Here is a 24,860-nt window from a genome sequence, read left to right as displayed (position 1 = left end):
AAACCCAATTATCTTAACACAGATACATTAGGTACAGACTGTAAGTGCTACGACCCTTACAGCCTAAATTGACAGAATGGTTACTGGTTATGGGCGCTTGATCCAGGCATAGGTACTGACCTGGGGTCAACCAACAGAAGCAGCTGAGTTGAAGGTAAGCATGAGCATCAAAGACAGCATCATCACTATGACAACATACCACTGGCACAAGTCCACCACCATCACTCAACACCTAACAGCCAATACCATCACAAATGCTACCATCGCTGCTGCTACTACTACTACTACTACCACCACCACAATCATCACCACTACACTTAATAGTCAATACTATCACGGTTTGAGGCTACAGTTACTACCACCACCACCACCACCATTGCAATACAACCACTACCATCTTTTATATACAGTAACCACCACCACTCCTAACATCACTGGCGCCAAACCACCACCACCACCACACCACCACCACCACCACCACCACACCACCACCACCAATACCACTACCACAACTATTTGTCACCTCTATACGCCGCTCTGTCAACACCCAGTGGAAACCAATTATTTGTGTAAGCAGTGGGGTGCATGGGTGGAGGGGATGAAACATCAGTGGGCGGGGGGGAGGTTAGATGGAGATAGGAAGAGAAAATACACGCACACACACATACATACATTTATACATACATACGTACTTATATAGATAGACAGATAAATCGAGAAGGAGAGAGATAGACATACAGACAGACAGACAGATAGATAGATAGATAGATAGATAGATAGAGACAGAGAGATTGATTTCTGTCTTGGATAGAGGAAGACAAGAAATACGGAGATATAACGATGTCCCGGACACACATACACAAACAAACACATACGTCGATATATATATTTACCATATTCCCCACCGTCATGTGTGTTGTCCTGCACCGCTCAGCTTTATTCCACTATCATATACAGCCAGTTCCCCCCCCCCCCCCCCCTAAGTTGTTCCTGCTTCTTTTTTATTTTTATTTTATCTTACTCATCTCCCAAAGCTGTTTACTGGAAGGAAATAAATATTGGGGGAACAAGGTGGAGGGTGGGGGAAGAAAAGTAGAAATGAACGGGACGAGAGACGAGAAAGAAAAAGAGAAGGAAAGTAAATATAGGTGTGAGAAAGATTGAGAGGGGAAAGGGATGAGGGTTTATATGGAGGAGGAGGAGATAAGAAGACCGAGAAGAAGGAAACACAAAGAAGAAAAAGAAGAGCGTTTAATGATTTTATCCAACTGTTTCATTTGTTTGTTTACTATTTCTTGCTGTTCGTGGTCGTTCTTGCTGTTGTTGATGGGATACATTAATTTACTTTCTTTTGTGGAATGGGGTTAGTAGAAAATAAGCTTTAACAATTATGTCATTAACTAGTTTTTAATTAACACTATTTCTTCCGTAATTAACCGCCACTGCCACCATTATTTGCTACGTTGTTTGGTCATTGTGAAATGATCAGCAAACATTTGTGTTGCTGTTTCGCGCTTCGTTTATGTATTTATTTTTTACTTTCATATATGACTGCGGCTGGCTGACTGGTAGGTAGGTCGTTCGGCTGGTTCAGTCACGATATGTCATCCTATGTTGTCATTGAGTGGATTAGAAGGAAACTGAAAGAAGCACGTCGTATGGATGTATGCCCGTGTGTGTTGTTTATTCCACAACGCCACTTGACAATGGGTCTTGGTGTGTTTACGTCCCTGTAACTTAGCGATTCGGATAAAGGATAAAATGAGTAGCAGGCTCCAAATAAAAGTACTAGAGAGAGTGAGAGTGTGTGTGTGTGTGTGTGTGTGTGTGTGTGTGTGTGTGTGTGTGTGTGTGTGTGTGTGTGTATGTGTGTGTGTGTGTTTCAAGGATTTTATGAAGACATAACCAGAAAATTGAACAAAAACAGAACAAAGGGGGATTTTGACAAAACCATAACACGGAAAATTCGTAGATAATTCCTCATCAGTCAACATACATGAAATCGTAATAGTTTCGTGCCGTTACCATTGAAACTACTTCTTGGAGACGCCAGTGCAAAATGTTATGTACACCTATAAGATAATGAAGGGTGAGAACTTACCCTATATTTTCCGAAGGTGGCGGGATAAACGTTTGTCAACGACCGTTAGGCAGAAGTGAAATAACGTCGGTATGAATAACCAAATATATATATACAGGAAGTTAGCATAGTACGAGACAGGTAACCCAGTTCACTTCCTGTTAACGAGCAAGGCAGGTAATCTCGTACTTCCTGTTAAAAAAGGGGAGTGGGGTAGAGAGCTGGAGCTTGGCGCGGATAGAACCAGAACGAGACGGAGTTGCATACGGGTCGGACCGTTCACCATATACTTTGAAACCATTGAGACTAGACATAATCTTCACATATGGACATTTACTTCCTTGTATGAACACTTTGTTGTTGCGATCAGAAGTTTACCCCCTTTTTCTTACATTATTAATTTGTCTGATCGTAAAAAAAGAAAGCCAATGGGAATGGCTTACGAATGTACAGAGCAATGAGGAAAAAAAAAAACAAGACAAACTAAAATGAATAAAATAATTATACATATACAACAATATATATGTGTGTGTGTGTGTGTAATATTAGGTTAATAAACCTTATAACGCGATATACCTTGCATCAGGAGACACACACCAACAAGAATATTAAGCCCGATTAAACACATCAATGAAAATCATATCACGCAAATAGCTATAAAACCAGGGAACACTGAATTGTCGGATCTTACAACTACTTGAAGAATTTCAAATTTTCACTGAATTATTTGAAAGAGATTTTCAAAAAACAAGTTTTGCATCCTCATGAGGAAAATCGTATTGATTTTCTTTTTCTAAAAATTAATATCCATCCATCCATATCATCACCATCAACAACATTTTAACGTTCACTTTTCAATTATCTCGGTGTCTATTCCGCCACCCTGATTCCTGTCACCAACCCTCAAATGTTTATAAGCAAGATAATATTTCCCCACGTCAGGCATGTTCACGCTGAATATTGGAAGAAAATTATTGGCACTATGTGTCAACAATTTACAAACATCATGCATTGTTAAGACAAGGAGACACACACACGAACACATCCAGAGGGTTCTTTCGGTTTCCGCCAACCAAATCCTCTCACAAAAGAATTGGTCGGACCAGAACTATAGTGGAAGACACCTGATTAACATGTCACGCAGTGGGATTGAACCAGAACCTAGTGGTTGGGAAGCAAACTTCTTTTTAACAAATTTATTAAAATACCAAACCGGTTTCAACAATTATTTTGTTTATCAATGGTAAATTAATAAAAATTTAGGAGAGATTGAAAGTACAAGGCAGAAATAAACTTAAACATCAAATGTTCCTAAAAAAAATTCCAACATTCAATAAATTTCATAGAGATAGATAATAATATAAGTTTGGGAGTTTCATAACAGTCATGGATGACTGAAAGTTCAGTTTCATGAATTATATTAACAATTAAATACGATGAAGTTTTAAGAGAATAAGAAAACTGTTTCTTTTAACTTTTGTTGTAGTTATTTTTTGTTTACCACAGATAAACAAAACTTGTTGAAATTGGTTTGATATTTTAATAAATTTGCTACAGAATTTAAAAGTTACAAGTCGTTTTAAGACTCGTGCATTTTCAACCCCGAAACCAACTTTCTGACGCACACACATCCGCATATTTGTTTAAAACACAAACTCATAGACGTACATTACACACAAATGACACAGACACACATGACTCACACACACAAACACACAACAGAAACATGAATGCATGTATGATGTAATGGTTAAAAATTGTTGTAACTAAATGTGGATGGAGAGATATTGAAAATATATATTGAATAAGATTTGTATTAATGAGATTGCAGATTTTGAGGATTGACAAGGATACTCTGTTGTAAGCAGACACTACAAAATATATACATAAACTTTTGGTTTGTCCGGAAAGTTCGTGCCGATTTTTAAAAGAAAGAAAAAGGTCAATAAATACTTACCATTACATTTTTAATCAACCAAATATGAACCAATTTGTTGCACAATGCGTCTCCATCTTTCCTTTAACTTGAAAATACCCTCTTCCCAGAATTGAGGTGGTTTCATGGCAAATAAGTCGAAAGGTAAGCTACTATAAGTCGGCACGAACTTTCCGGACAACCCAATATATCATATACACACAATCGTACACACTAACTACATACACAATAAGCGCTTCACTATGTCAAGGCTATCGCAACTTAATTCAATAAAAACGAAAAACAGAAGCATTCGAAAATAAATAAAATAATAATACGTACATACAAAAGCAACAGTCTATTAAATAAATGAAAAGTGAATACATACGTGGAAGAGACATGAAAATTTTTGAACTTAAAAATTACTTAACACACAATTAGAACGAAACCGCCCGCTGCGCCAGATAAGATGTTTTTACTTAAGTAGATACGTTTTTAGTGTTGCTATCGCGGTTGTTACCATTCTTAGTTTTTTTTATTCCTTTCTCTTTTTATTTCACCCTCTTGTCGGAATGGCTCTCTAATGGAAATTTTATTGTTCCTCTTAATGTGTCTACACTATAATGTGGTAGGTAAGCGAGTCAATTTAAGAGGACTTCGCTTAATTTATATTATAATCTACGGCTGTTTTAATACCTATTAATAGAACATCTCGTTCAGATCAACATATATTTCACGCCATCTTTCTTACGTTTTATGTCTAAAGTGTTTTTACATGATAGGTTGAGGGTGGATAAGGCGGTGAAGAGTTTAACCGGCACGCCTTATTGTTTGGTAGAGAGCTGCTGGCAGAATCGTTAGCACATCGGACAAAATGCTTAGCGGCCTTTCGTCCGTCTTCACGTTTCGAGCTCAAAATCCGTCAAAGTCGACTTTGCTTTTCATCCATTCGGGGTCGATAAAATAAGTATCAGCTCAGAGCATTGGAGTCGATGAAACCGATAAATCCCCTTACCCAGAATTTCAGGCCTTGTGCCGATAGCAGAAAGAATTATTTGGCAGAATCAGTTATAAAAGCGGCGAGCTGGCAGAAACGTTAACGCGCCGGGCAAAATGCTTAGCGGTGTTTCTTCTACCTTTACGTTCTGAGTTCAAATTCCGCCGAAGTCGACTTTGCCTTTCATCCTTTCGGGGTCGATAAATAAAGTACCAGTTGCGCACTGGGGTCGATGCAATCGACTTAATCCCTTTGTCTGTGCTTGTTTGTCCCCTCTATGTTTAGCCCCTTGTGGGCAATAAAGAAATAAGAATCAGTTATAGCTTCGGACAAAATGCTTTACTTTATTTTCATTCGAGTCTTTAAGTTCTGAGTTCAAATCTCACCGTGGTCAACTTTTTCATTTCACCCATCTGGTGTCGATAAAAAAAAAAACATCAGTGAAGAAATGAGATCGATTTATTCGACTAAACCCTCTCCCCACCAAATTTGTGGTTTTGTGCCTAATGTTCGCTCTTCCCCACTGTCGTCACCATTAGAATTTGTAGAAATAGTGAGTGTAACATGTACAGACTGTCATACGGTAGAACGTTCAAGTGCAGAGTGTGATTGGTCGTTGACTACGTGGAAATAAGGTATAACTAGGAAGAAGGTTCTAGGAATCGAACCTGGTCATTTGGCATGCAGTGTGTATATTAAACCAGGATTGATCAGTTGGCTACGCAACAACTTTATTCGCAACAGTTTCGACGATTAAGAAAATTGTAAATTGGTTTCACATTTTGGCACAAGGCCAGAAATTTTGAGAGAGGAGTAAGAATGAAAGTCAATTTGAACTCAGAACGTTAGGACAGAGGAAATGCCGCAAAGCATTTTGCCCGGCGTTTTAACGATTCTGCCAAGCACGCCGCCTTTATCTGGATAAAGCACAAGGATCTTAAATCCTAAAATAAAACCGATTCGCCAGTAACAACAAACAGTTTGATGTGATAAGCGAATAAGTTGGGGGGGGGGGGGAATTTGGAAGGAGGGTGCAAACACAGGTCGACATCTTTTTTTTTTGCAAACAGGGCCGACTTTTTTTCAATCTTAATATCAAAACAGACACAGGTATGATAAATAGTAATTATTATATCTGTACACCAATCGAATCAGATACATCTAATAGAGAAGTAATCTTTCAAATCACTAAAATAATGTTCCAACGCTCGTTCTTCGTTTTGGAGATGAAGCTTTTCAGGAGAATGTTTAGTGTTTCAATTACCCACCAAAACTTTGCCCGCTCTGTTCTCGAGCCAATGAACAAAGATCATTAAGCTTAAGGTTTTGTGACCGTCTATTTTATGTACAGCACAGACACAAAGTCACAACAACAACAACAACAACAGTAATAATAATCCTTCCTTCTATAGGCACCAGGCCTGAAATTTAGTGTGGTGGGGGGGAGGTAAGTCGATTACATCGGCCCCAGTGCTCAACTGGTAGTTAATTTATCGACCCCGAAAGGATGAAAAGCAAAGTTGACTTCGGCAGTATTTGAACTCAGAACGTAAAGACGGACGAAATGCCGCTAAGCATTTTGTCCGGAGCACTAACAATTCAGCCAGTCCTCCGCCTGAATAATAATAATATAGGCACAAGGCCTGAAATTTTGGGGGAAGAGGCCAGTCGATTATATCCATCCTATTAATTTAGCTGGTGCTTATTCTATCGGCCCATATTGTCGAATCAATAAATTATGTGGACGAAAAGACTCCAACACCGGTTGTCAAGTGGTAGTGGACACACACATACGTAAACAACAGGCTTCATTCAGTTTCCGTCTATCAACTGCACTCAATACAAGGCTTTGGTCAGCCCATGCATATAGAAGACAAGTGGGATTGATCCAGGAACCATTGTGGTTGGGAAGCAAACTTCAATCCCGACACATTTAGGTACAAACGATACAGGGCCAAACATAAGGGCGTGGTTGAAGGTGTGCAAGATTTTGATATCAGTATTCTGTGATATGCTTTAACGTATAAGATACGCTATGTATGTGTGCTTGTTGTATATGCCTCCTCAGCACAAACAGTATTTGAATGTGAATTAACAATGTGAGCTGTGTGTTTGTAATATAACGAGTTGTTCTGTACGTGTGCATCAATTCAATGCGAATGTGTGAGTTGAAATATGTCTCCTGAATGTAGAAGAGGCGCTTAAGGTGAATGTGCATGGGTATAGGTGAGCGTACGTACGTATGATTTTGTAATGTTCTGTAAGTTGATCTGGTCTAAATAGTGTGTGTATGAGTGTGTGTGTACGTATGTAGGTTAGTGTGAGTGTAATTAGCAAATGTGTATTACTACAAAGATCTGCTAAGATCATCAAAGTAGTTAATGCAAAACAAAAAGAAACTGAGAAAAAATTACAAAAGAAAAAAAAAATCAAGACAGGAGAAGCGGAGGATAGCGAGAGGATGGGTGAAGAACTATCTATAATTTATCATGTCTTGTCTGGTGTATGTATGTATGTATGTATATATATATATATATATATATATATATATATATATATATATATATATATATATATATATATATATATATATGAACCTACACACACACTTATATGCAGATACAACCACAAATAGACACACACAATGCCTACCTACACATACACAAAGAAACTATATATATTGCATACATAGCATATACGAACCTACATTGCGTATCCTTACAGACACATACAACACATACGTCTAAGTACACACATAATACAGGCACACACACACACAATAAAGTGTATATATATATATATATATATATATATATATATATATATATACATAAACACAGACATCATGACACCAAAAGCATACATACACCTTGTAGCAACATAGAGAGAAACATACAAGAGTTATTCGTGTATCGTCAATCATAACCATATATACTTATATAGCATAATTGCTACAGTGGCGGCATTTGTTGTATACACACTTACATAGATAACTAAATAAAGCAACCCACATACATACCACTCCCCTACCTGTATGCATGTCACACATACACACAGAGGCCCGAAACAATTCTCTGCACCACCACCTCCAGCATCACCACTGACAAAACTATAAAAAATACAAGGCAATAATAAAACAAATGAATCACACACACACACACACACGTCTACACGAGGCATTGCGTTCTTAGGCAAAATACTTCATTTCATGTTGCTCCATCCACATCACTCAGCAGGCAAAAATGAGTAATCTTACGTCGGACTCGCGTCCTATCCAGAGGTACTAGGGAATACATATATATATTTGAAAATGTAACCACATGTAAATCGTTGGCAATTTTTTTTCTTCCGTCTTCCTTTTCTATTGGACTTTCTGTTACTGAAGAAGAGCTGTGCTCGAAACGTAAAACCACCTTTCTTTCCTTCCTTGAGAGTCTGATAATACTTTACATGTACAACGTCCCCGCGTTCTTTTTTGTTTTGTGTTTGTTCTTCGTTTCTTTTGGATTTACTATTATATATATACTCTTTTACTCGTTTTAGCCATGTGGCCACGGTCATGCTGGAGAGCAAACCATGGTATATATATATATATATATATATATATATATATATATATATATATGTGTGTGTGTGTGTGTGTGTTAAGGAGCACTCCGTCGGTTGCGACGACGAGGGTCCCAGCTGATTCGATCAACGGAACGGCTTGCTCGTGAAATTAACATGCAAGTGGCTGAGCACTCCACAGACACGTGTACCCTTAACGTAGTTCTCAGGGAGATTCAGCGTGACACAGAGTGTGACAAGGCCGGCCCTTTGAAATGCAGCCGAGTGTACTGTAGCAACGTGAAATAAAATGTCTTTCTCAAGGACACAACGCGCCGCCAGGAACTGAACTCACGACCTTACGATCGTGAGGCTAATGCCCTAGCCACTAAGCCACGCGACTATCATATGGTATAATTATAAACATATATTACATTATTTACATTTGACGGATATTTGTCCTCATCTTTTTTTGTTGTTAACGCTTCGGCTGATATACCCTTCAGCCTTCATCGGGTGTTTTGGGGGAAATTTCGAACCTGGGTTCCTATTCCTCAGGTATTTTTCGATGTTATTATCATTATTATTACTATTATTCAGGTCATGCTTGGAATCGAACTCGGAATCTTGGGATTTGTAGCCTGCGCTCTTAACCACTACGTCATGGCGTAGTGGCTAAGAGCGCGGGTTACTAACCGCAAGATTCCGAGTTCGATTCCAGTCACTGACCTGAATAATAATAATAATAATAATAATAATAATAATATCGAAAAATACCTTGGGAATGAAGACTTTGCACCCACATGCGAAACTCAGAGTAGAAGAGACTGACTCGACCAAAATAGTGGCTGTGTGGTAATGAGTTTGATTCTCAACCACATGACTCCGGGTTCAGCTCCACCTTAGGGCAAGTGACTTCTAGTATAACCTCGGGCCAACCAATGTGTTGCGAGTGGATTTGGTTGACAGAAACTGAAAGAAGCTCGTCCTGTGTGTGTGTGTGTGTGTGATGTGTTTATATAGGCGCAAGCACGTGTATTATTTGCATCCCAACCTCGTGATATCAGGTTGAATCCCAATGCATTTTGGGCAAGCAGCTTCTGCTACAGGTCCGGGCCTGCCAAAGCTTTCCGAGTTGACATGATAAAGGGAAAACTAAAAACAAGCTCATCCTAGATATAAACGCATACACACTCAAGCGCTTCTGCCTCTGTGCGTGCATGCATGCGTTACGTGTGTTTATTGACATCTTCGCTCGAAGGGTTTGCGTTTATTCCAAAATCATTCGATCTGTTTTGGTATTTCTGTTAATAACTTCTCCGTTCGAGTCGTGCGCTCGAAGACGTGTGACAAACAAAAAACAAAAAAAAAACAACGAAGTGTTAGCGTCTGTAAAACAATGCTTCAGTATTATAGGCGTCGGATCTTTTTTAAAACGGGGGCCACATTTTTCATTAACGAAATACTTTGAAACTTGGAACACTGGTAGAATGTGTCATATAAAACATCTTTTTCTCTTAGTCTTCTTAAAAAAAAAAAGAAATCCCTAAGTTATTCCATGTTAAAGTTGTCGTATTTCTGTAATTTCAACCAATCACTGACGTCCATTCAGCCGATATACATTAAGTGCCGACTACATAAACAAACGATTCTGAAACAATTCTATCGGTGATAGGGTTAGGGTTAGGGTTATGGTAAAACGGCAAATTTAAAAAGAAAAAAGCAAATAAAACGAAGAAAAAAAAAAGAAAATGAAAAAAGCAAATAAAACGAAGCTATGGCTTAATCAACCAAAGGAGTAAATGTAAACAACTGAATACTTGTCAGTGATTGGTTGAAATTATCGAAATAAGACAATTTTTTACATGAAATAAATTCGAATACAAAAATATTTTTCTGTTCTATAACACAAAATAGATAAGTATACGAAGTTTGAAAGTCTTTCCGTACCAAAAACACTACGTAAAACATTAATGAAAAATGTGGCCCCCGTTTTAAAATAGATCCTAGGCGTCTAATTCCTGTTAGGGATGAAAACGGACTTACATAAGAGCTGATATTACTCTGTTGCTCTTTGCACGTTGACTGCATGTCATGCACACGCAGAGATCCACAACAATTATCTCTCCCTACCGCTTTATCTTTCTCCCGCTCTCTCATTCTTCTTCTCACACTACTTCATTTAGCAAGCTCCTAGATTTTCCCCATTATACCCCTCTTTCTTCCTTTCTTACGAACTATGCAGTGGCAACACTCGTTAAAAGTTTCACTCTGTCAGGTTATATTTGGGAGAAAGTCAATACTTAATTTTCCTCTCTGCTGGCATCTGCTCTGTTTTATCTCAGATCGAACAACTACCTTGTCATTAATACTCTGCATCCATCGTTAATGTTAATGATACCAGTCATGCCTCTATGCCCTGTGATTTTATTCATAAAACTTGATTCGCTTTGTTCCGTCCGTAGCTTGGTTCCTTCAGATGAGTGATTCCATGTTTCCCACTGCTGAAATTATAATGACGGAAAAAAATATGGCTGACGAAGTGAGTATATTCGCGTTTGTTTATTTGTTCTTTCCGTTAACTGTTATAGAAGTCTTTTTCTTATTTTATACGCGCACGCACGCACGCGCACACACACACACACACACACACACACACACACACGCACGCAAACACATGTGCGCACGCGCCTGCACATACATGTGCTACACTACAGTCCACATTTACATTCCCCGAACTTATTAACAAATTTGGTTTTAAAATTCACAATAGGCTGAACTGACAGGATTTGTATGAAATAAAACTCTGAAAACTATGTTCCAAGTACATTATATTTCACAAAATCACTTATTCTTTCAGAAGATCACGCACTCTTTAAATCTAGTCTAAAATTAGTACAACATAAAAGTAACAACTATGAGCGTCTTGTAATACAAGTATCAAAGTAATGCAATGCGATATACTAAGTAACTTAATCTAAAATCGCAACATCAATTATCACAAGTTGCAGGAAAATTACATTTTACAAGTCATGGCATCTGAGATATTCAGAGAAGCTGGGCTGCTCACCACAAATTCTTTTGCTTTTTTGATGTCTCATTTGACCATGTTATCAGAGAAGGTCTGGGAAGGTGCACCATCTGCTACAACATCCCAAACTTGCAATAGTTTGTGGTAACAGTACATGTTGGGTTACTTCCATTAATATAGAAAAAAAATTCTTATGTTCGAATTTAGCTTTTAATACAAATCAGAATATGAAAATAACAGCTTGCTCCAAAACACAATACTAGTATTAATGCAATCTGAAAGAAGCAACTTATTCTAAAATCAACAACTAATCTGTACAGAAAATGTCATTGCCCTCGTCCACATTTCCATGTTTACATGGGTCAGATGGAATTTTGCCGAGGCAGCTTTTCTATGGCAAAATGCCCTTCCTGCTGGAAGACACAAAGTTGTTGGTACACTGCTATATATATATGTATAAATAATACAAGATAGGACAAGGACGCAAAACATCCAAACAGTTAGGTGATACACGAAAGGGACAAAACATACAGATAGACTATACAAAGAAAACAGGGACAGGTCATTCGGATTTTTCTCTCTTCAGTTGAGATCCTTGCAATTTCGGCTGCTTATTCTCTGGCCAGCCCCAAGGAAAAACTAAGCTATATACATATATATACATATATGTATGCATGTGTGTCTATATATTTGTGTGTGCGTGGTAGTCCCCCCCCCCCAACATCGCTTGACAACCGATACTGGTATCTTTACGTCCCCCGTACCTTAGTAGTTTGGCAAAAGAGTCTGATTGAACATGTACTAGGCTTACAAAGAATAAGTCCCGGGGTCGATTTGTTCGACTAAAGGCAGTGCTCCAGCAGGGCCACAGTCAAATGACTGAAACAAGTAAAAGAATAAAAGAATATAGTAATAGTAAGAACTTTTGGAAGGAAATCTATAAATTCCTTAATGCATTGCTGCATACGTCCCCACAAATCTCATGTTTTTGTAGTTATATTCCCCATCCATAGGATATTATAAATATGATTTGCAAAATCCATAGTTTGTGTGAAAAATTATAGGATATAAATATACGTGTGTGTGTGTGTGTGAGTTTTCATATGGATATATGAATCCATGGATTTTGCAAATCATATAATATTCTATGGATGGTGAATATAGCAATTAAAACATGAGGTATGTAGAAACGTAAGTTGCAATGCATTAAGGGATTTATGAATTTCTATTCAAAAGCTCTTGTTATTACTATATTCATCCTACACTATAGCAGAACCAGACTGAGAACATTGCCATAAGTTTATTTTGGAAGATGGGAACAATAAGCAGTAGATGGAGTAAATAGCACAGGGGCTTTTTAAAAATGTACTCAAAAACGTTTCACATAAACAAACTTAAAGAATATATATATATATCATCATCATCCATAATTTTGAATCTGGGTTTTGTTTCCATTAATGGGGGGTGGCTGGATCTACCTCAATGCCATAGAAACCGCCCTCACACCATCTTACCCTCCCAATCTCCTCCTCCACATTTTCCTCAGTTTACCTTGCTTTTGCCGTCCATTCACCTCAAACTGTAGCACCCTCTTCAGAACATGCTCTTCATCCCTCCTCAACACATGTCCATACCACTGCACTCCATTTGCCCTTGCCAGCTGTTCCACTGATTCCTTCAACCCCCAGCATCCCCATCAAGCCCTCAGTTCTCCTCTTATCAAACAGCCTCACACCACACATTCCTCTTACCATTGCTCTCTCAGTCTTTCTCAAAATTGCCATCTTTCTCTCTCCCTCAGACACCATGCCTCACTCCCAAACAACATTGCAGCTCTCACACAACTCCTATAGACCTTACCTTTTGTCTTCAATGAGAACTTTTTCCCATATAATAATGCTCCAAATAAGTACCAGTTATGCGCTGGAGTCAATGTAATCGACTTAATTCCTTTGTGTGTCCATGTCTGTCCCTTCTGTGTTTAGCCCCCTGTGGGCAATAAAGAAATATATAATAATGCTCCACATATCCTGAACTTGGATCTTGTTCAAAACGGGGGCACCAGTATTTTCTTAACGAAACACTTTGAAACTTGGGACACTGGTAGAATGTGTCATATAAAACATCTTTTTCTCTTAGTCTTCTTAAGAAAAATTATTATATTGCAACTTATTTCATGCTAAAGTTGTCGTATTTCTGTAATTTCAACCAATGACTGACGTCCATTCAGCCGAAAACATTAAGTGCTGACTACGTGAACAAACGATGGCGTAAACGACTACGTAAACAAAAAATGGCTGAAGCATATTGGCAGTAGGGTTAGGGTTAGGCAGTAGCTAATATACCTTTCATACAGTTCAGGCAGATGTTAACGAAATAAACACGCGTGAAAGAAAATGAAAAAAAAGCAAATGTTCAGTTGTTAATGAAATTATAAATGGAGATTAAATACGCTTTACACTGCTTAAGGAGTAAGTGTAAACAGCTGAATACTTGTCAGTGATTGGTTGAAATTATCGAAATAAGACAATTTTTTACATGAAATAAATTCGAATACAAAATTTTTTTTCTGTTCTATAACACAAAATACATAAGTATACGAAGTTTGAAAGTCTTTCGGTACCAAAAACACTACATAAAACATAAATGAAAACTGGTGCCCCCGTTTTGAACAAGATCCCTGAACTTCACCCAGCCAAGTCTCACTCTTGCTGTCATAGCTGCTTAACATCCACCACTTACTCCCACCCTATCTCTCAAATAACAAAACCCTCTCACCATCTCTACCTCCTCACATAGCATTTCCACTGACTTTGCTAGCCTTCCAGCTTCTTTCTCACATCTTCCACAAACAAACTCTCTTGCCAGTCTTGGGGGTCATCTCCTTTATTTTCATACATCTACCTTGAATCCATTTCTCACATCTCGCACACAGCACTGCATTTGCCATATATATATATATATATATATATATATATATATAAAAGATAATAAGAGTGAAAAAACTACAGAAGGCTTGTGTTACATGGTTAAAGTATATATTTAAATTATGTTAGAAAAATGTTATAAATCTTTTTGGTATATAAACATTGTATTTTGAGAAATAACCGGTTTCGTGTTGTCTTTTCAAAATACAATGTTATTTCTCAAAATACAATGTTTATATACCAAAAAGATTTTATAACATTTTTCTAACATAATTTAAATATATACTTTAACCATGTAACACAAGCCTTCTGTAGTTTTTTCACTCTTATCTTTTATACATCCAACCACGTGCTTTCACATACCAACTTTCTCACCTATATATATATATATATATATATATATATATATATATATATATATATACACACACATATATATATATATATATATATATATATATATATATATATATACACATATGTATATATATATATATATGTATATACACACCCATACATGTGTACCATACAAATACACACACATGCATATACATACACATACACACACACACACACACACACACACACATATAAAACAGTGTAACTGAAGAAATTCAAGTGTACTAAATTACTGTTGTTTCAATAATAATGATGATCATGATGATGATAAAAATAATAATAGTAATAATAACACAATCCTTATCAATGTTATCATTATTATTATCATTATTGTTATTGTTATTATTATTATTATGATTATCATCATCATCATCATCATCCGTATTTATAAAAATACATATGTAAACATATATCATTCATGTCACTGGTATTATTTATATCTGTGGGCTATTTGTGTGAAGAATTATATGATATAAATATACCTCTCTGTGCGTGCTTACGAGCGTGTGTGTGTGTGTGTATCTTATAAGAATAAGCGAATACATAAAGAGAGACACAAATACACACATATATATACATACGCACGCATACACAAGTATTGCGTGTCAGAGTTTTAACCAATCTTGTGAAATACCTGAAGCAAAAAAAATACTCTCCAAAACAAACTCCAATTAACAAGTTCTGACACCTCTGCTACTCCCACTGCTGCTCCCCTACTCATGCATCACCCAAATAACCATAATGTTGAGTTACTTCTTTTTCTTGGAACCAAAACCACCCAAGTGATTAAATAACATGTATCTACATGATATGCATAATTCATACTCATGAAATATATATATATATATAAAGATAAACTTGGAAATGGATGCGCGGCTTTCAATCAAATAATATAAATAATATAAATATATATATATATATATATATATATATATATATATATATATATATATATATATATATATATACATATATATATGTGTGTGTGTGTATATTTATGCATATATACATACATATATGTACATACATACATATATAGGTATGCATATATGGGTACGGGACATCACAAAATGTAAACAACATAAAATACGAAAATAAAGTTCGGTATACAAAGAACAAGGGAAACAAATGGAAAACAAGCATGCTCAAAATAAGGAGTAGGACAGCGGACAACTGATGAAGGGTCGTTTTTTATGTTATGCGTCTTGTTTTCCATTTGCTTCTCTCGTTTTTTGGGTACCCAACTTAATTTTCGTATTTCATGTTGTTTATGTTTTATGATGTCCTGCACCCATATATGCGTACCTATATAATCAAGGTGATGATGTATATCTATTCATATATATATATATATATATATATATATATATATATATATATATCATCATCATTATCATCATCATCATCGTTTAACGTCCGCTTTCCATGCTAGCATGGGTTGGACGATTTGACTGAGGACTGGTGAAACCAGATGGCTACACCAGGCTCCAAACTGATTTGGCAGAGTTTCTACAGCTGGATGCCCTTCCTAACGCCAATCACTCAGAGAGTGTAGTGGGTGCTTTTACGTGCCACCGGCACGAAGGCCAGTCAGGCGGTACTGGCAACGGCCACGCTCAAAATGGTGTATTTTATTTGCCACTCGCACAAGAGTCAGTCCAGGGGCACTGGCAACGATCTCGCTACACATACGCATACATATGCATACACACACACACACACACACTTACAAATGTATATGTGTGTGAGTGTGTATAGCTAAAACACGTTTCTACTTGCTCTCCTCCAATCATAAAGTTTCCCCTGCCCCCAGGGCTCATAGCCTTGCAAGCAGCATGACAACCTCACTAGTGATGGTGGCATGAAAAATGTACTGAGTATTAGCTGTAAAGTGGTGCCATTAGGAAGGGTCTTCAACCATGGAAACCGTGTCAGCATGGAACATGGATGTTGAATGATGAAGATGATTATACACATTCTTGATAAATATAGATGTAATTATACATGTATAAATTTGTTTAGATGTCTGTGTGAGTGTGTGTGTGTGTGTGTGTGTGTGTGTGTGTGTATGCTGTTGCAATTTTATCTGGTAACGTCATGTGTTTTGTAGTTACATAATTTGTTTTTAGTAATGATTTACCATTACCACTCCCATGTCTCTACTCCTCCTTCTTTTCATATCAGAAGCCAGAAAATACAAGTTTTGAGACCTTGAGAGAAAAGCTCCTAGTTCTAAATCTGAAAATAGTAAATGAATCCCATGATGGTAATTCCAGTTGTTCAATTAATAGAACAACCAATGTATTAAATTCTATAGTATGTGGCTGATAATACTACACATATATCTTTCTTTAAAGTATCCTCAGACAAGAATCTGTATAAGTTTCCAAATTACAGTTGTAGTCTATCTGATGAATTCCCACAATTTCTGTAGAACTGGTTTCATTCAAAAAGCTTTCAACTCACCATCACCTGACGCTACATTAGAAGAAACTAGCCCAAAGTGCTATGCAAAACAATCAAACCTTTGACCATCTGATTGTGAAGCAAACTTCTTAGCTATTTAACCAGGCAGCTTGTTAGAAAACCTCTATAAGAAATGAAAGCAGTAACTCTAGTGAGCCGTAGTTCATATAAGCTTGCAAGTGAGCTAGAACGAGCTTCTGCTATCTCTAGCGGACAGGTATCTCCTACTAAGAATGGACAAAAATAGCCCAAAACCAGTTGGTCTGGTGATCCTGTCAAGTTGCTCTCCTGCTTGTAAGATATAATGGGTGCAGATTGCATCAATAACTAACAAGATGAAGTGTCCTCTTGGGGTTAAAAAGTCTTAGTACATACACACCATCATCCCTATTGCGCAATTCTTTTTATTAATGTTGTTGCTACTGACACCACTTCTGTGCATGGTGTAAATGACCTTCACAAACCATACTTCTACCCATATTTTACTTAGCAGCCACAAGGGTACCACTAAGCATGATACCTCAATAATGTTCTTCTTCATGTCCTCAAATGCTGTGGATAATGGTTTCTTATTGGCTAAAACCATCTCTTGCTGTTGCATTTCTAAGAAGAGGACACCAGTGGTTCTGCATCTCTTCACAAACCAAGTTTCATATTATCTAAACTAGGACTCTCTTCTGCAATGAACCAGCATCCATTTCACCAGAAGTGTTGTAGTCTTAATCACTTACACACCATGGAAACTGAGTAACCAGCCTTAATAATAATAATTTATTTCTTTATTGCCCACAGTGGGGCTAAACATAGAGGGGCCACACAAAGATAGACAAAGGGATTAAGTCGATTACATCGACCCCAGTGCGTAACTGGTACTTGTTTAATCGACCCCGAAAGGATGAAAAGCAAAGTCGACCTCGGCGAAATTTGAACTCAGAACGTAGCGGCAGACGAAATACCGCTAAGCATTTCGCCCGGGGGTGCTAACGTTTCTGCCAGCTCAATAATAATAAGAAGAAGAATAAGAATAACAACAACAGCAACAATCTTATCTACTCTAAGCACAAGGCCCGAAATTTTGGGGGAGGGGGCCAGTCGATTAGACCGACCCAGCACGCAACTGGTACTTAAATTATCGACCCTGAAAGGATGAATGGCAAAGTCGACCTCGGCGGAATTTGAACTCAGAACGTAAAGACAAACGAAATACCGCTAAGCATTTCGTTCAGCGTGCAAGCGTATCTTATTTCTTTACTGCCCACCAAGGGCTACACACAGAGGGGACAAACAAGGACAGACAAACGGATTAAGTCGATTATATCGACCCAGTGCGTAACTGGTACTTATTTAATCGACCCCGAAAGGATGAAAGGCAAAGTCGACCTCGGCGGAATTTGAACTCAGAACGTAGCGGCAGACGAAATACCGCTAAGCATTTCGCCCGGGGGTGCTAACGTTTCTGCCAGCTCAATAATAATAAGAAGAAGAATAAGAATAACAACAACAGCAACAATCTTATCTACTCTAAGCACAAGGCCCGAAATTTTGGGGGAGGGGGCCAGTCGATTAGACCGACCCAGCACGCAACTGGTACTTAAATTATCGACCCTGAAAGGATGAATGGCAAAGTCGACCTCGGCGGAATTTGAACTCAGAACGTAAAGACAAACGAAATACCGCTAAGCATTTCGTTCAGCGTGCAAGCGTATCTTATTTCTTTACTGCCCACAAGGGGCTACACACAGAGGGGACAAACGGATTAAGTCGATTATATCGACCCAGTGCGTAACTGGTACTTATTTAATCGACCCCGAAAGGATGAAAGGCAAAGTCGACCTCGGCGGGATTTGAACTCAGAACGTAGCGGCAGACGAAATACCGCTAAGCATTTCGCCCGGCGTGCTAACGTTTCTGCCAGCTCGCCGCCTTCAATAATGATAATAAAGCATCCTCCGTGTTTCATGATAATTATTGTTAATACTTTCCATATTGCAAGAGCCTAGAGGGCTCTTCTGGATGAATAGAGAAGGTGAACTGAAACAAAAAAATTACCAAACATTTGCAAACATAGGCATTAATAAATTCGATGTAAAAAAACAACTCTTTTAGAATTGGAAGAAAAAAAAAAAAAAAATCAAAAGTAAGGGAGGTAACTCTAAATATGTTTACAGCAGTTGATTCCCTTGAAAACTGCAAATAACAACAATGGAATAATTGGATTAATTAAAAATCCTATCCAATTCACACAGAATAATGGTAATAGTGAAATGAATGAATATCTGACAATAAAGCAATTCTATGCTTGATGCTGTGGTTTAATGATTGTAATGTGCAGGAAGTTGCAGAAATATGTGTTGGTATAGTGATGACTATTATTTTCTAACTTGTAGTTTTTCTCCATTGTTGTACCTATATATTGTATTTGCTGGTCTACTCGTCTGTTTCTCACTGAAATCTCACGGCAATCTGTTTGACTGTATTGTATCTCTTTTTCCCACCCTCTGCATTTGTCAGCCCGTACTTCTCTCTATAATGATTTAATACAATTTCCATTCCAAATTAGATTGGAGCCTGGTGTAGCCATCTGGTTCACCAATCCTCAGTCAAATCGTCCAACCCATGCTAGCATGGAAAGCGGACGTTAAACGATGATGACGATGATGATGAACTTGAAATATAGTAACTCATTTATTGCCAGAGAAATAAGAAGCTGACATGGTAAACCTCTCTTCCTTGCCCTTGAGACACTTTGTGGGTGGAACCAGCCAAAGGAGGAACTTACTAGTTTTATTTCACGTTAAAACTACTTAAGAAAGGTAACTCAGCTACTCACTCCCAGAAAAAATTGATACTGTGAACCAATCTTTGAGGATCTTAATTATATATTCAAGTGAAACCTACCAAAGGAGTCTTTCACTACTTGTCTATGCAATATAGTAGAGGAGGTAGAGGGTAGTGCTTGTAGCCTTGCTAAGCTCCTAACAAACACAAAGATGAGACAGAAATAACTGGGGACCATTAATACAGTTACAATTTACTTTGAAATTTATAAGGCTTTTATGAGCTGACAGGAAGGGTTATATATTATATACAGGAAGATAGGAAGGGTTATATATGTATACATTTGGCACAACACACTTTTGGAATGAGCGTCAGACAGCTGTGTGAATGAAGTAGGTTTAGGTGAGTGAAGAAATGTAATTTGAAATGTTGAATATTTGGATAATTAGTAAATAACTGGTGTCCTAAAAACGATGATAGCCACCACATCAATTCTCAAAAAGAAAAAGTAAGATGCCTATATAATGATTTAATCTATGAGTGAAATGGATTCATTATGTGGTTGTCTAACTGGCTAAAAGTAAGAGTTAAAACACCCGAAAATCACACACTATTATCTTTAACCCTATATCATTCTCATTACTCTGTCACATGTAATGCTTATTTATTCACATTCTTTTGAATTAATCATGCATTATCTCATAGCTGTGAGGTATCAATGGTATGCTTGTGTTTAGAATGACACTGTATGGTTGGTGTGAGGGACTGGATCTGGGCCAGTTTGAACATAAAACAAGTAGAATATTTGGGCCACATATGGCCTCTTTAAAAGCTAAAAGATTAAATGAGAAAAGGATGAGTTAGATAATGAAGTTCCACATAACGTGGAAGGAAATAGAAGGGTACAGCAGATATGACTTTGATAGTAGTTCTGCTCTGCCTAAGTTGACCTGGAGGCTAAACAACTTAAGCAACATCAACAACAACAACCCATTTGATCCTGTAACCGAAAGGATAAAAAAAAAAATTGAAAAACGATCAATAGGCTCTGACAAGGACTTACCTGCAGACGCTCCAGTAAATAGTTCAGGTCTAAAACATCTGTATAGAAGTCAAGATTAAAGGCAAGTTTACCATACTTTTGAATGAGATCAGCTTTTGAGAGGACGTTCACATGAGGGAGACTAACTTGGAGCATTGTGATTAAAGAGGTGAGTAAAACTGAAATGAATTTGCCTGTATCACTGCAGTAGTGTGCATCTACTAAATGTACAGCTACAAGTCTATAGTCAAGTTTCTGTAAGGCCTCAACAATGTTGTGGACAGCATTGTGGTGAGTGTAGAGTTCAACTTGTCCAGGACAATCAAACATAATGTAGTGGTCTTTGGGGATGAGTTTTAGTTTATGAACCAGCCAATCTAGATTTTTATCAAGGTACTCCATGCAATATATGAGTCCTCCATTTGGGCCGAGCTTCAGATTCTCCATGACTTCCTCGAGAGTAATCAGTTCTGAGATATTGATGTCTGGTGTGTAAGGAATGCAGTCGTTGGCAGGATCAAGGTTTACGATTGACACCTTCCGTCCCAAATTTCGCATGAATTCACTCATTCCACGGCAGTAGGTAGTTTTGCCAGAACCAGGTGGTCCAATAACTAGCTGGGCAAACATTGTAGTAGTCAGATATCTATAGTTAAAAATCATAATAAAATAAATAAAAAAACAAATTACACAAAGGCAACAGAATTACAAATAACAAAGTCTAACTACTAAAGAAAAGAAAAGAAAACACAGATTAATTATCATATGCATATGTTTTTACATATACAAGGCAGAATTTAAACACTATTATACTATTGTTTAAATGCTTTCATTATTTAATTCTTTTGTTGTTGTTTTTTTTTTTTTGCGGCACGTAAAAGCACTCTCTGAGTGGTTGGCGTTAGGAAGGGCATACAGCTGTAGAAACTCTGCCAAATCAGATTGGAGCCTGGTGTAGCCATCTGGTTTCACCAGTCCTCAGTCAAATCGTCCAACCCATGCTAGCATGGAAAGCGGACGTTAAACGACGACGACGATGTACACACACATATCATCATCAGTATTCTTACATTTGGTTTCTCCATACTATAATGACCACAACAGAGAGAGTTCTGGGTAGCGAATAAAGAAGAGCTAACCAACCTTGGATATCTGAAGAGACTCTAGAACTGGTAGATCAAAGAAGGGAACTTAAGATGAAGTGATCAGCCATAGAGGATGGAGAATAAAGATATCAAGAGATCAAAAGAGCAGTGAGAAGAGAAGTGAGAAGGGACAAAAACCAGATGAATGGAAGATGTATGTGCTGAGGTTCAAGATGAATTAAACAAGAATAACATGAGGAAGGCATACAACATTACCAAAGCACTAAAGAAAGGATTCCAGCCAGAAATATAGAAACAAAGACTTAAAGGACAGAGTGCTTGATGATCTACAAAATATTCTCAAAAGGTGGAAAGAATATGGAGAAAGAGTACATCAGGACAATATTTCACAATCAGCAGACATCAGTTAGGATGATCTGACTTCCCAGCACTAATTGAGTCAGAAGAAAGAGATAGTGACTTCCACAAAAAGCTGATGGAATTGATGGTCTACCTGCAGAACTGTTAATAACAAAATTCTGATGATCAGAATGTTATACAGACTCTGCGTTGCACTTTCCTTGACACTGGTGAATGGCCACCAGGCTAGATCAGATCAGTAATCAATTCCAAAAAAACAATAACAGTAGAAGATACAGTACATAGAATCCATCCTGCTCAGCTAACAACAATCACTTCGTATATGGCCAGCAGAAGGAAAGATATTATTTTTTAAAGACTAACACGGTAAGGTGTGATTTAAGTTGAATCCCGCAGCTATTTCTAACAATTCTGACTATAAAATTTCCCTCATCGGTAAGCATTTGTTGAACCGAGTTGGGAATGAGATGTAACTTCCAACTGCTTGTTTCCTAGACAATCAAGCCGAGACCATCACATCTATTTTTCAGGCAGTGTACCGATAACAAGATTTTTTTTCAGACAAGTAGTTTTCTTTTTTAAGGCAATAGATATGAAAGAAATTTGACTGCCAGTTCTAGTAGGTCGAACAACCATGTAGATACTCTCGTCGATTTGCAGCGGCATACTTGCCATGACAACGATGACTTTCAAAATTAACACTTTGTCACAAAGCTTGATAAATTCTAGTACGGATAGGAACAAAATCAATACGGATAGGAACAAAATGAAACACCTCTATGTTATTTAGTCTGGCGTTCCACCACTCTCCTCCCAATAGTTTCAACACCGAAGTTTACCACAGAAGATGCTTTATAATCCAGTAGTTTGGATTTAGTATACACAACTTAAATATTTTGTACTTATGTGTTGTCGTAAATCTGACAAATTATAATTATAAATCATCAACAACGGTTAAACAGCTGATAGCGATAAACAATATAATACTATAGTGTGAAACAGAACTATAGATCCAGTTATATTATGTCAATGTTTAAATTTCAAACAAATAAAATAATTTAACTTACTACGCGAATTTATAAACATGCACGCTTCAGGAAGTCGCCATCTTCGAAGTATAACAACAAACTCGCATGAAAGATAACTCTTTGATAATCTTATGTAGTTACTTCCCTTGAAAATTTTTTTTTTCTTTTTAAACCGATTTCTGATAGGTCTTTAAAATTTGTTAAAAACACAATGAAATAATAGAAGCTGGAGTATAATTGATAAAAGCCAAATGAGTAAACTTCAATGTTGCTACTTGTCCTGCGCAAACCAAATGTAGACCGAGTTAAATTTGCCTCGGTCTACACTCTATCGTCATAAAATGAAAGGAAGTACACATTGTGTAATGCAACCCTAGATACACTATATATAAAAATAAACAAGATGGTCACATCTGGAGTACATATTTTCTTCATGTACATGCTCGATGTCTATTGGCTTGAGGCCTCCCCCACCCCAAGAAAACAAACGAAAAAACTGCTGTTTTGAGAAGAGCAAATTGAAACAAAGATAATATGTATAGGTATGGCATAAGATCACTGGTACTCCGTCTGTTACGACGATGAGTGTTCCAGTTGATCCGATCAACAGAACAGTCTGGCCGTGAAATTACCGTGCAAATAGCTGAACACTCCACAGGCACGTGCACCGGTAACGTAGTTCGCAGGGATATTCCACCTGACACAGAATATGACAAGACCGGTCCTTTCAAATACAGGTACTACTTATTATTGCCAGCTGAGTGAACTGGAGCAATGTGAAATAAAGTGTCTTGCTCAAGGGCACAACGCGTCACCGGAAATTGAACTCATGACCTTATGATCGTGAGCCGGATATCCTAACCGCTAAGCCATGTGCCTTCATATGTGATAAGGTTAATCGAGAAATAACTATTCAGGTTGGCTCCTCTTCAAGAATCCTATTTATTAATAATCTGGTAATGTCAGGTTCAGCTTCTTTCACGACAAAACGTAGTTATTTCCAACCATATTCATCATGTGGTAAGTAGCTTGCTTACCAACCACATGGTCCCGGGTTCAGTCCCACTGTGTGACACCTTAGGCAAGTATCTTCTACTATAGCCTCGGGCCGACCAAAGCCTTGTGAGTGGATTTGGTAGACGGAAACTGAAAGAAGCCCGTCGTATATATATATATATATATATA

At 37.5% G+C, this 24,860-nt stretch overlaps 1 protein-coding gene across 1 annotated transcript in view; it reads right to left on the bottom strand.

Annotated features, from left to right (window-relative positions):
* Positions 1-23,862, bottom strand: part of LOC106880599 (GPN-loop GTPase 2) — a 60,332-nt gene extending 36,470 nt beyond the window's left edge. The window contains exons 1-2 of the mRNA XM_089348637.1: positions 23,715-23,862; positions 21,203-21,827 (exon numbers count right to left, since the gene is read on the bottom strand). Coding sequence (XP_089204763.1) covers positions 21,203-21,811 — 609 coding nt within the window. The 5' untranslated portion in view covers positions 21,812-21,827; positions 23,715-23,862. The remainder of the gene's footprint in view (positions 1-21,202; positions 21,828-23,714) is intronic.
* Positions 23,863-24,860: the final 998 nt, after the last annotated feature.

Source organism: Octopus bimaculoides, chromosome 3, assembly GCF_046866305.1.
Source record: "Octopus bimaculoides isolate indiv1 chromosome 3, ASM4686630v1, whole genome shotgun sequence".
Taxonomy (NCBI): domain Eukaryota; kingdom Metazoa; phylum Mollusca; class Cephalopoda; order Octopoda; family Octopodidae; genus Octopus; species Octopus bimaculoides.
The sequence above is the reverse complement of the archived record's forward strand: the minus strand, read 5'-3'. Positions and strand labels throughout refer to the sequence as shown.